The sequence below is a fragment of the Chenopodium quinoa genome, unplaced genomic scaffold (assembly GCF_001683475.1).
Source record: "Chenopodium quinoa cultivar QQ74 unplaced genomic scaffold, ASM168347v1, whole genome shotgun sequence".
Classification (NCBI taxonomy): Eukaryota; Viridiplantae; Streptophyta; class Magnoliopsida; order Caryophyllales; family Amaranthaceae; genus Chenopodium; species Chenopodium quinoa.
Genome location: NW_018742329.1, coordinates 2,814,178 through 2,826,351, shown reverse-complemented (window position 1 = coordinate 2,826,351; position 12,174 = coordinate 2,814,178). Strand labels below are relative to the sequence as shown.

General features: G+C 34.8%; 1 protein-coding gene across 1 annotated transcript; it reads right to left on the bottom strand.

Moving 5' to 3' along the window:
- Positions 1–470: 470 nt before the first annotated feature.
- On the bottom strand, positions 471–11,291 carry LOC110690199. Its single transcript, XM_021867034.1, has 10 exons — positions 10,844–11,291; positions 9,825–9,868; positions 9,367–9,484; positions 9,162–9,279; positions 7,340–7,950; positions 6,154–6,439; positions 5,793–6,072; positions 3,044–3,208; positions 1,398–1,874; positions 471–1,028 (listed from the first exon to the last, which is right to left on the bottom strand). Exons 1-10 carry the CDS (start codon positions 11,019–11,021, stop codon positions 759–761), a joined length of 2,547 nt encoding a protein of 848 aa, XP_021722726.1. The 5' UTR covers positions 11,022–11,291; the 3' UTR covers positions 471–758.
- Between the last annotated feature and the right edge of the window lie 883 nt (positions 11,292–12,174).

The following is a 12,174-nucleotide window of genomic DNA, read 5'->3' as shown; positions in this document are numbered from 1 at the left end:
AATAATATAATTAATATTTAATATTTATTATTGTTATCTATTATTATTTATTTATTATTATTATTAAATATTATTTATTAATTATTATTATAATAATTTAATATTAAGTATTAATTTTAAGTAGAGCAGAGCAGAGCAAAGCAAATTTCAGCAGAGCAAAGCAGAGCAGCTCTAAAGAACGGGGCCTTTATTGGTTTTCGTTAAAATTTCTCATAGTTTAGAGTTCAAATTTTTCTTGGTTGATTAAAATTTTCAAGGTTATCAGAATTTCAACTTTGGAGTTGAATCTGTTCCAGGCTGTTTGTACGATTATTTAGGTTTTTCTATGTTTGTGCAATTGAAAGTTTTCTATATTTTGGGTTGCTTTTCCATTATTCTGTTCGCTTGTAAGTTGTAATGATATCGTACAACAATATTTGCCATGAAAGTTAAAACAGTTTTAGGTAAGAGACCAACAGCACACATAGAGACAATAAAGAGAAACATAAACTTTTCACTATTGGATGATGAAACTAGGAGCTTGAGAACACGAAGGTCGACTACCACGGATTAACACATCGACATCGTTCCTATGTTAGACAAACTGGAAAATAGGGAGAAAAGGGTAAATTACAACCTCCAGGCACAGGAAACAGTAGAGAAGTCCAGTCCTCCAGTACAGATTTAAGCCCCTAATATTTTGGCCGAATTTCTGGACTTAAAAAGTACTACTACTACAAAGACCCTGAAAAACCTGGAGGGCACGAGGGGATTTTTAATTAGTAGCCGTTTTGCCATATCTGTTGATTTTGCTTATTAGGCGGTTGTCCCTGAGAACCGCTAAGGGATCCATCCCTCGACATTTGCTGCTGGTGATCAAGAGAGAGCCCACTTTGAGAATGGTAGAAATTGGGATACCCAGAAAGAGGTCCATAGTGCTGTGATGGTTGCTGGCTTTGCCGGAATCCAGCAGGTTGCTGGTTTTGCCCCTGGAAGCTATTGTAATATGTGCTCCCTGGAACCCCTGACATTGTTCTGGAACCAGCACCCTGAAACCATACAGAAGTTAAATTCTGAGATCTGACTGATGATGCTGAGCAATTTCATAGGATAAGAATATATACGAGCATAAAACAAATTTTTTCAGTATCATATCACTTGATTTTTATCCTTTAAATAACAATAACAAAAAATATTACTGTAAAAAGAAAAGTGAATTGAAGAAAGAAATTTTTTCACAATTCACAGTGAAATAATAATCTTGTTCATGAACACTTAACCCAATCCGCACTTCCATTGGCATATGCTTTGAAACAATATAATAAAAAATCGCATACCCCACTTCCAGATATTTCAAAAAAATAATGAACATCCGAAAGGAAAGAAAAACTTAAAAATACAAAGGAAGAAAAGAATACCTGCTGCTGCAGAGAGAGAAGATGACTAGCATCTTTGTATTGTGAACTTAAAAGTTCTTCGTAATTCATAGACGTGCCAGCGGGAGCACTTGGAGGATTCAGTGGGAAGTTATTTGGGATGCTATTTGAATTCCCAAACGCTCCATATCCCGAGGCAACAGCAGCAGCTTGGGGTAAACTACTGACGGAAACACTGTTTTTGTATTGGGGAAGCACTGCTGCAGCTAAGGATTGAGGATATGCGTTATTACCCGCGGCAAATGCTTGCTGGAAAGCCGATGGCATGTATGTGTAGCTCTGAGGCAAAAATGGATAACCAATCATATTAGCAGCAGCAAAGTGGCCCATAGGCACTGAAGGTTGAGAGTACGGATGCACAGCCAAATGTTGCGGAAGAGCAGCTCCACCAGAGATGCTGCTGCCACCTGGTAGATTCTGAGTTGGCTGGGCAGCTGAGAAGTTTCCGGCTTTCATTGCCTGAATGTAGATCAATTTTTAGAGTAAGTCGTCCAGATAGATTTCAAAATTACAGCATTTGGTAAGCCCGCCTCTATAATATTTGTGAAAAACTTTCCTTGTTAATCTAGATTATCAAACAAACAAAGAACAAAAGAAGAAAAGGTAATTTATTTCAAGAACAAAGACAAGCAACTTTAAAGTCCCTATAGGCACAGCATTTTTGAAAAGTCTATAGCCACTAACGGAATTTAGAGGTAAAAAGTACCCAACAAAATGTTAATATAAAAAAAATAGTCACATACTTCCTCCGTTTCTTTTTAGTTGACACGTTTTTTTAGTCACGTTTGCCAATGCATAAATTCAATCATTCATATCTTTAATCACCGATAAGCAAAAATTATAAAAAGTTGATATTTTGAAAATATTTATCCCGACGAATCTAACAAGATCCCACATGACTATAATTTTCATTATGTATAAAGCACAAAACACGGTCAAAGGGGAGTGTGTGAATAGAGCTTAAGTCAAAACGTGTCAACTAAAAAAATGAAAGTAGTATATATATATATAAAACCCTTCAGCCCAAAGCTAATTAAAATCTTAGGGTTCGTTTGGCATTGCTGTGGTTTTCTGCTTTTTGGTTTTTTGTTTTTTAAAAGTATATGATATATGTCCCATAATGAATCAAAAATTATTTAAACATATTAAAATTATAATAATTTTGAAAACTGACAACAGAAAAGTGGAAACACCTTTTTATTGTTTGTTGTTTTAGGTTTTCAAAAAAAAACAGAAAATAGAAAACCAAAAATGATGTCAAACAAGCCCTTAAACTTTGATTTTTTATATTAATAAAACAAACAGGTTTGAAGACTATGAGAAATAGGAGGGCCAAGACCTTAGAACTACCATGCTACAACACAAAAGAGTTAAGGCCTCGAAAAAAATGTGAAGTGACAAAATCGAGCATTTCAGGAAAAGGAAACTTTTTATCTGAACAAAAGAAGAATGCAGGTTTTTCTCTTGAGCCTATTTTGTTTGATTGATTTTGCCATATGAGAAACTGAATGTCGCTTGGATATTGTGGAAGATTGGTTGAATAAGTAAATCCGCAATGAGTGCAATACCAGCAATAAAAATTGTATTATTTACAATGATGCAAGGAAAAAAGAGACGAAAAAAATTACCTCAGCCATTGAAGCAGTTGGACCACTAATAGATGAGACTGAGTTGCTATACTTTGATGCCATAGATTGTGAAATGGGGAAAGGTGAATATGAAAGATCAGCTTCCCTAAGGGGCTGTTGTACATTTGATGCCAAGAGTGTGCTGGGCAAAGTGTTAGAATACGGCTGCAAAAAAAGAAAAATATGAGAGGAAAAAATATAATTTGACAACATGCACAAGAAGACAAAACGAGCGAAGAAAAAGATACATAAAAATATTAAGGGCGCATTGACACTAAGTATTTAAGATATGAAAAGGGTAAATAACTGGCGCCTACTCACTCCACCCTGCTAGTGGGCTCCTAGAATATGGAACCCCTGGGGCTCTTTCTTTTTTGCTATTGACAAAAGGAGTTGGCTCAGGAGTTGCTCCAAAACCCAGCCAAAGGGCTACTACGGCTGGGCAAAATTCCCACCAATGGCTGAGAGTTCAGTCGACTTGATTGTACGGAAGAAAGAAGGGGAAAAAATGAAGGAATTATCTAGATATTACCTCTTTCTTCAATTAAGCAAAGATGGTTGGAAAGATGCATAAGAGACAAAAACAAGATGTGTGATCATCATAAACAATAAAGTAGAATCTAAAAATATATATAAATAAATAAACAGCATTTTGATATTCCACAGTTTCAAGAAGAAAGAAAACATAATTAAACACAACTGTGGAGTATAAAATTTTACCTACAAGGCCTAAAATCTATTGGGATGTCCACAATAGCAAATTTACTCTCTCCATCCCACTGCTCTGTTTCCTTTTCATGGTAAACTTTTCAAGGGTTTTTCTAAGTTATGCCCCCAAACTTCTTCGGTTTCTAAGTTGTGCCCATGCTTTTTCAAAGGTCTAAGTTGTGCCCTCAACCTCACTAATTTTTATTAACAATAACCTTTAACGTTAACAATAACCTTTTTTTTTAATTATTTTATTTTCTGATTTTTAATTTTTTTTTAAGTGTTAAACCAATTAGAACGGGACACGTGTCAAATTAATAACGCCACGATACCATTGTTGAAAAAATAACTTAACTTTTGTTAACGGATATGGATGTTCAAGGGTAATATTGATAAAATATCGTGAAGTGGAGGGCACAGCTTATAACTTTGAAAAAACATGGGTACAGCTTAGAAACCGAAGAACTTGGGGGGCATAACTTAGAAAAACCAAATTTTCAAAATATCTATATATAAAAGTATTAATTATTGCTACTCAATTAAAGAGATTAATCATCACAGTTGTGTCTTAGAGACCATAAAACGTTATTTGGGACAGCTAGAAATGAGTGGAGTACAAGTTTTGAGTTCAAAATAACAACAAAAAAACAGGAGTATTCAACAACTGCCATTACAAAGTCAAGCCACCAAAAATATACTAGAAAACACCACAATAAGGAAATTATCAAGGCTAAGTTACTTTAAGTCAAGGCCTCTATATCCCACAACAACCAAAAAAAAAAAAGCAAACCTTTTGAGTTCAAAATAACAACAAAAAAAAGAGGGGCTGGGATATAGATTACTAGAAAACACCACAATAAGGAAATTATACTATTTGTACTTACTATATAGAGGCCTTGACTTAGTATATTTTTGGTGGCTAGACCTTTTGAGTTCACCGTCATTACAAGGTCTAGCCACCAAAAATATACTAAGTACAAATAGTATAAGCCATTCATAGGATATACTAGATTGCTCAAGTTGCCAAACTATCTATAGTTTTTGCAGTGCACAATACAAAATCAAAACATTTTAGGATATTATTCACAAATTTCTCATGGAAACTGCTATGCCAGTAATATTAATTTAAAGTATAGGCACTGTAATAAATAAATTACTATGGTGACCTAAGCAAAGAACACCTGATCCTATACTTCTGCATTTGCCATACACTAGAATAACAAAAAGGCCTTATCCTCAAAAGTGAATCACCAAATTTTAGTTTTGCCGGATAAACTTACATACCATTAACAAATCACATACTCAACAACATCCCTAAACCAAACAAATCCTACATCATGGTGAAGACCATAAACCATATTTACAACATTGTAATATATGAGATGTAGATTTAGTTAAGAGTCGTAAGACATCTATACAGAATTAAATGACTATTTCAAAGAAATGTACACATAGATCAGAGCATCTCCTAATTATGTAATTGCTCCTACAAAACCCCACCTAACCAATGCATAAAATCAGACAAACTTCTCGAACGACATTTTCAATATCATATAGATCTTCAACCATTTCAGAAGTAGCATCAGTTCATTCATCTAAATTGCAAGCATTCAATGGATGATATATTTCATAATGCCAAGCAAACAGAGTCGTCAACTTATAATGTAGCATATGTTTCTGGAGTTATAAAACCAAAACAGCACAAAAGGAAACAAGGTCAGACCCTGAGGCAGCATATAGACCTTGACATATAGAACTTGTAAACTATAGTAAATAACAGACAATAGATCTGGCAATCACATTCTTAGTAGAAAGAAGAGCAGGGCAACTAATTGAATAAGCGCTAGATTGACGGAAGGCACCAGGACTCGGTCGACTGCCTCTATAGATAAGACAGAGTATTCTTGGCTCAATATTTTCTCACATAGGGCTTCAGCCTACAGGGCTTCGCTAACTCAAAGTCCCCCGCTATGACTATGAGAATGGCGCTACATATAAAAACAAAAGAACAAAAGAAGCACAGAGGTTGAAGTATCCTCACCATTACACCTGACAAAGAAGGCAGGCCTTGCATCTGAGAGCTAGCTTGTGAATTCCCAAAGGATGAATTCAACTGTTGGCTGTTGTCAAAACCATAATTAGCAGTGGACGAAGGGAAAGAATACTGGTTGGCTTGTGCAAGTTCAGGAGCCTCATGTTTCAACATATCCGGCTGTGGAGCTGAAGGAGTGTCAAAATTGCCAGAGCTTCCACCCATTCTTTGAGAAGAACTAACATCTGATGCAGTTCTAAGATGTTCATCCTCATAGTATTCAGGATTTCTAAGGAGAAAACAAGAATATATATGAGATATCATTGCAGCACATATAAGATGAAAGATTAAGTTACAAAATTCGGCATACCTAGCTTGAGAATGCACAGCAGATGGAGCATCAGCGGATAAAGAAGCATCCTCTTCATTATTAGCCACAGCTCTTGAGCCAAAAGAACCTGAATATGGAGCATTTATTCCAGTCCCAAAACTACCAAAGCTCAAATGAGAGCATTCAGCAGACTGAACTTGCAGGTGATCAGGAATTTTCACAGCAGGACCCTCTTCTTCAGACGGGGTATCCTCCTCCTCCTTCGGCAAAGATAAACTCTGAAAATTGTTGGCCACATCTGATACTGATGCATTGGCATCTTCAACTGTAGTACGATAATAAATCAAATACAGTATAAGATAGTAGCATGTGCAAGATATAGAAGAGATGTACAGACATCAATGAATGATTCAGGAGAAAACGCTAAAATATATTACCCAATAATCAATTCATATAAAAAGATCAACTACATGTAATTTTAGAGTAGGTTCACAACAAACCCCATATCCCATACAATCCCTTGATACATTAAGGTGTATTCTTTTCAACTTGTTTGGACCTACCTTGAATTTATCATACTACCTCTGTTTCTTATTATGTGCAACAAAGAAATAATTTGTATTTCCAAAATAATACCCCTTTGTTATACATAGTAATATTTTATTTTTTATTTTTAAAAAGGTAGTAACTTATTTGAGCTAATATGAGCATCTAAGCTTTCATCTAAACTTACGTCATTTAAACTTGTGAGAGTATTTAAACTAATTGAAAACTTATTTTGTCTTGACATACATTATCTAAATTTGGCTAATGTACAATAAATCAAAGTAAGTTGAGAACACACCCATTATTGATTTCTTGATATAGTATCTCAATCTTCAGTAAAAAATTGGGTTTCAGAACAAAAACACATTCCAGCACAATGACACTTACTCTAACATGATTTTATGATTCTTTGTTCATGAGGAATTTTAACAACTTAGAGTCCGTTTGGGATTCAGGATTCTTTGTTCATAAGAAAATTTTTTAAAAAATGAGCTAAGAAAATCAGTAGTGGAAAAGCCTGAGATCTAACTACATTAAGGAAGGAATGAAAAAAGTTATCCCAAAAAGCAATAAGACGATTAACATAACAAGAGACTACTATATACTTTAACCAAAAAACTTCAATAAAGTTCAAGCAGCAGTTCATTTTGACTTTTACAGCATTATATGCAGTATGTACCTTCTTGATGGTGAACCTGGTATGCACTGTTGTTTTGGTACAACTCGTTTTCGAAACCAGAAGCACTACCAGAGTTATCCTCCTGCATATTTTGATTAGATCCTGGAACAGATCGAGCATAGCTTGCATGTGCGTTGTCAGCATTATCATCCTCCTCAAATCGAACCTCATCAGATTGAGGTCTAAACTGCTGATTTGTGCTGTCATATGGATCACCATATCGTTCAGAATCTACAGAGGGCTCCACAATGGCAGATACACTAGCAGCAGGTGGCTCTTCCTCTAGGATCCAGTCATCATTAGGAGGTACATGTCCAGAAGCCCCTGAGTCTAAGTTCCCTTCTAAAACTTTGGCAGCATAATTTTGTGATGGATGCAAATCACGAGGTGCACATACTGCAGGAGATTCCAAGCGGTGTTGATCATTAACATGCTGTTGACATGGGTTCACAGAGCTGCTGACTTTTCCCTGTGGCCTTCCCATCTTAACAATGTCAGCCATTGACACTTGACCAGGCATGCCTGACCAGGCAGACTGAAAGCCAGAAGACGGTGCAACTACTAATGTTTCAGCTGCATTATATGAGAATGCATTATCCGTTGTAGTATCACTGCAGCAAAGACAATAGCTTCCCAGAATGAGTAACAAGACAATCCACGAGTGCAATTCTTATATCAATAACACTAATTGACTATCACAGTATCATATTCTAAACAACTGTTTAACATACAAACAATAAAGTCATAGCTGATATGCTGGGAGACCAGGAAAAAAAGTGCAGACACCATCCGGGGGGGGGGGGGGGACATTACATTGGGAAAAAAAATTGACAAAATAAGAAAAAGGGTTAATAACGAAAACAATAAAACAAAACACAGCACTTCACATTAAACCAATCTCCAGAATTCTCAATTACAATTCTTGATTACATAAAAAGACATCATAACAATAGAACCAGATGTAGAACAGGCCAACAAAATTTTTCCAGCATATACTAACATGAACAGATGCCAACATTATATTATCTTGGACCTTATGCTTGCATAAACTATGTTCACTTGAATTTGATACATTATGATTTGACTGTATTTCATAAACAAGATCAGCTATCTCATGCAGACATGCCAACTGCTGTAATCTCGTGAGATCAAGTGTAAAAGACAATACAGGGCTGCAATGCTTAACCCCAAATGGATAGAAAGACCAGTAAACCTATGAAGAAACAACAAAGGGAGGTAGCCCGTAGCCGTTCAAGTTATAGAACCAGCCAATGCATTAAAAAATACCAATCTGTTTCATAAATTGCTGACTCTATAAAAAGCCTATAACAATGTCTTTATTCTTTAAAAAGCAAAAATGCAAAGAAAGGGAAAAGGATGGAGAGGAGGAGAATAGAGAAGTGAAGGCATATTCTCCCTCCAACTCTATCCACCACAAAGAAAAAAAGGAGAGGAAAATTTCTTTTATTACCTTTCCTACCCTTCCCTATTGTAAAACCTGATTCTATCCTCCTCTTCTTCTCCACCCATTCAAATTTTATTATCCAAGGACACTAATAAGGGGGTTACAAAGATGCTTTAGATTCAATTTATAATAACTTGCAAACAAGGATACAAAAGTACTTCATGTAAGATATGCATAATGGTATTTACTAGTCATTAAGTGAAAAGGGATATATAACAAAGAGAAAGTTACAGCAACAAGCCTAATGAAATAAGCTAGGTTAGCAAAAGGATTGGCTATATATATATATATAAAAATAAAAAAATAAAAAATAAAAAAAAAAGTACAGTGTTGAGAAAGAGAAGGGGGGAGGCATACAAGATAGGTGGCTGCCGCCTGTTTACATTATGTCCAGCCATACCCATGGTAGAACTTATATAAGGAGTTGGTCCATTTTCCTTCTTGTACGCAGATTTACCACGTGAAGCACCAGAGTCTGGATTAATGAAACCAACAATCAGGAATGAATTCAAGAATGTCATTGATCACCATCAAAACTTTAATAATGGAAACATAACCTTACCAGAAGTACCATATTGGGCTGTACTACTGCGACTGGAATAACGGTCTGAACCACCCCTTCCACCTCGAGTGGAAGTGCTACTCGTGCCACGAACCCTTGAATCCCCCACGTCTTTAGTCTGAAGCAAGCAAACATTTGTTATAATAATAACACAAACAAACAATAAAGCTCTGATGAGTTGATCACATTTGGCTAGCGAAATAGTGCATAATTTATTCAAGGCCATTACGCACAAGGAAACTTGCATTAGATTTGGATGATTAATTAAGTATACAAGCTTTAAATTTAGTCCACAGAACAAGCAACGCATAGCCATATGCACAAACATGTACCCCCATAAACAAATTATAGCACTGAAATAATTTTAATGCAAAATACATGCGGTGTAAATGTAGTGAAAAACTGAAAACAACATTTACAGCAAAAAATGACTATTAATGATTCATCTGCAAGCGCACCTCTTTTTTCTTTTCACGTTTGCTCTTCACCTCATGAAATGGATCTGTATAACCAATAACTTCAATTAGAGTAAGTTCAAGGGCCAACAAAGGCTAAAAGGGCTATTTAGAACATACACTGAACAATTATAAATTCCGAAGGCAATTGCAACTTAGCAAGTGATTTTGAGAGAAAGCAAACTAAGACATAAGATGCTCCAATGGCAAGCCATTATTACAAAGCAAGCAACTAATCCACTCTTACACTCAACATAAACACGGCTATACTTTTATTTTTAAAAAAATGCTACTAAAAGAAATTTTTAGGCCAAAGAAGGTGGCACATTCTTTATCACATAAAATTATTCTATGACCTCAACTTTCACTATTTACATTCATTGGGTATCATGAAATCCTCCAAAAACATATTTAATGAAAAACAAAAGCTAACCCTTGAGATAAAAAGGACCAAATTTTTCCAAAAGCTTCAGTAACAATAAAAGAACCCCAAAATCTACAGTAACAATATCGAGCTTGAGCCAACGATTAATCAAGGCTACAAGCGGAAGGAACACAATAAAAAGAACACTGATTTAGATAAAAGACAGATCTTTTCAAGAGTACATGCACTCAAAAACCACATAAAGCTACAGAATTAAAGCCAATAATGAATTAGAATACAAATTAAACCTATCAAATTCCTCAAATCAACATAAACAGACACAAGCTAGTAATCTCCATAGTTCAGAAACCTAATAAAAACGCCACAAATTGAACTCCAACTGACAACATGGAACACTGAATTCTGCTTCACCCAAAATACCTAGAAAAACAAAACACAAACCAACCTAAAAATCCCCCAAAATAGAATTAAAATTCCAAAACAGGAAACAAAATCTAAGAAAAGAAACAAATTTTAAAAAACCCACATAAAAGATAACATAAAAATTCAAACATCAAACAAAAATAACCAAAACCCACAAAACAAAACACAATAAATTCAAATCTAACTCATTCAAAAATCAAAAAAAAAAATAAACCTTGAGAAAGGAGGCGATTAACCGCTTCATTAGGGTCCATGTTACATTCTTTAAGCATAGCATAGATCTCAGCTTCAGGGCAGTTGACAATCTCTTTTAAACTCTGTATCATCTTCTTCGATGAAGTTGGAACACCCCCACCATTGTTATTATTATTCCCACCTCTTCCAACACCCATCTCTTTAAATTAGTTCAATGGATCTGAACAAACAAATTCTGGGTAGTTTCAGTTTCTGGGTTTTCTGGGTTACAATTATACTTTCTCTCTCTTCTTTCTTTCTCTCTCTTCTTGGCTGCTACTCGCTCAAGAATCCGCCGAAACTAAAGAAGAACAAGATTATGAAATGGGGGTTAAAATAAAAGGCCCTTTCTTTCTTTCTCTCTCTAAGATTACACAGAAGAAAACCCTCTTTCTGTTTCTCTCTCTAAGATTGGTATTTTTTATTTTTGTGGATTTTGTTTGCTTTTTTATAGATTTTTTTTTTTTTTTTTTTTGGTTTGTTTGAGAGAAGAGCGAATAATTAGTGAGAAGTGGGCAGATTTTTTTATTTATTTATTTTTTTTTAACTCTTTGTTGGGAGGGAAGGAAAGAGGCTGGATATGAATATGGTATGGTAGGGTTTCTAAAGGGGAAAGTAACAAGGAATCATATTTTAGTATTATCCAAAAATATGTAGTAAAGAATATTTTTATTGGTTTTGAAATTCAAAAAAGTAAGAAATTTATTTCTCTAATCATATTATTCGTTTCATTACTCGTATTAGAATATGGTGCTTTCACAATATTGATGTAAGAAAAACTATGGTAAGTAATGTAAATTTTGGATATGCGTTTTTACTTTCTAAAATTAAACACCTAGTAATGTGATTGTTCACAATCAAAACACCAAAACACATGTTCTCCTCACTTAAGTTGTATTGAAAAAGTTGTATTGTATGATTTTATCTAAACCAACAAAAAAATTGTAACTAGATGGGAGGGATTTCTATTTCCGAAAATTAAAAATAAAATAAAATATAGATCTAAAATCTATTTTATCTTTTGTTGTTAATCTCACTCTTTTAAAAGGTATTGCATAGAGTCCTTTACGTATTTTATTATAGTCAGTTTAAAACAGTAATCAGTTACTCTCCTTAACTAATTCAGTAAAAAAACATGTGACACATCCATAGCACTTTTGACCCTCTCAATGGTTGCATATATGCATGGATACCAAGTGCTAGTCATAGAAGCTTTTAGGGGGTGTAGTATATTGCCAGATTTCAAAAAACTACACTCCAGGTTTCAGATAACTACACTTTTGATCCTCAATTACTCTTTTGACTATGAGT

Bases quoted from the DNA above. Each gene is read 5' to 3' on its own strand.
- LOC110690199 (XM_021867034.1), bottom strand. From the start codon at position 11,021: ATGGGTGTTGGAAGAGGTGGGAATAATAATAACAATGGTGGGGGTGTT. The intron at 9,280-9,366 runs GTAAGGTTATGT...TCATTAATCCAG, and splicing joins AGCCCAATATGGTACTTCTG to ACTCTGGTGCTTCACGTGGT. The intron at 3,209-5,792 runs GTGAGGATACTT...CTTTTTTTGCAG, and splicing joins CTTCTTTGTCAGGTGTAATG to CCGTATTCTAACACTTTGCC.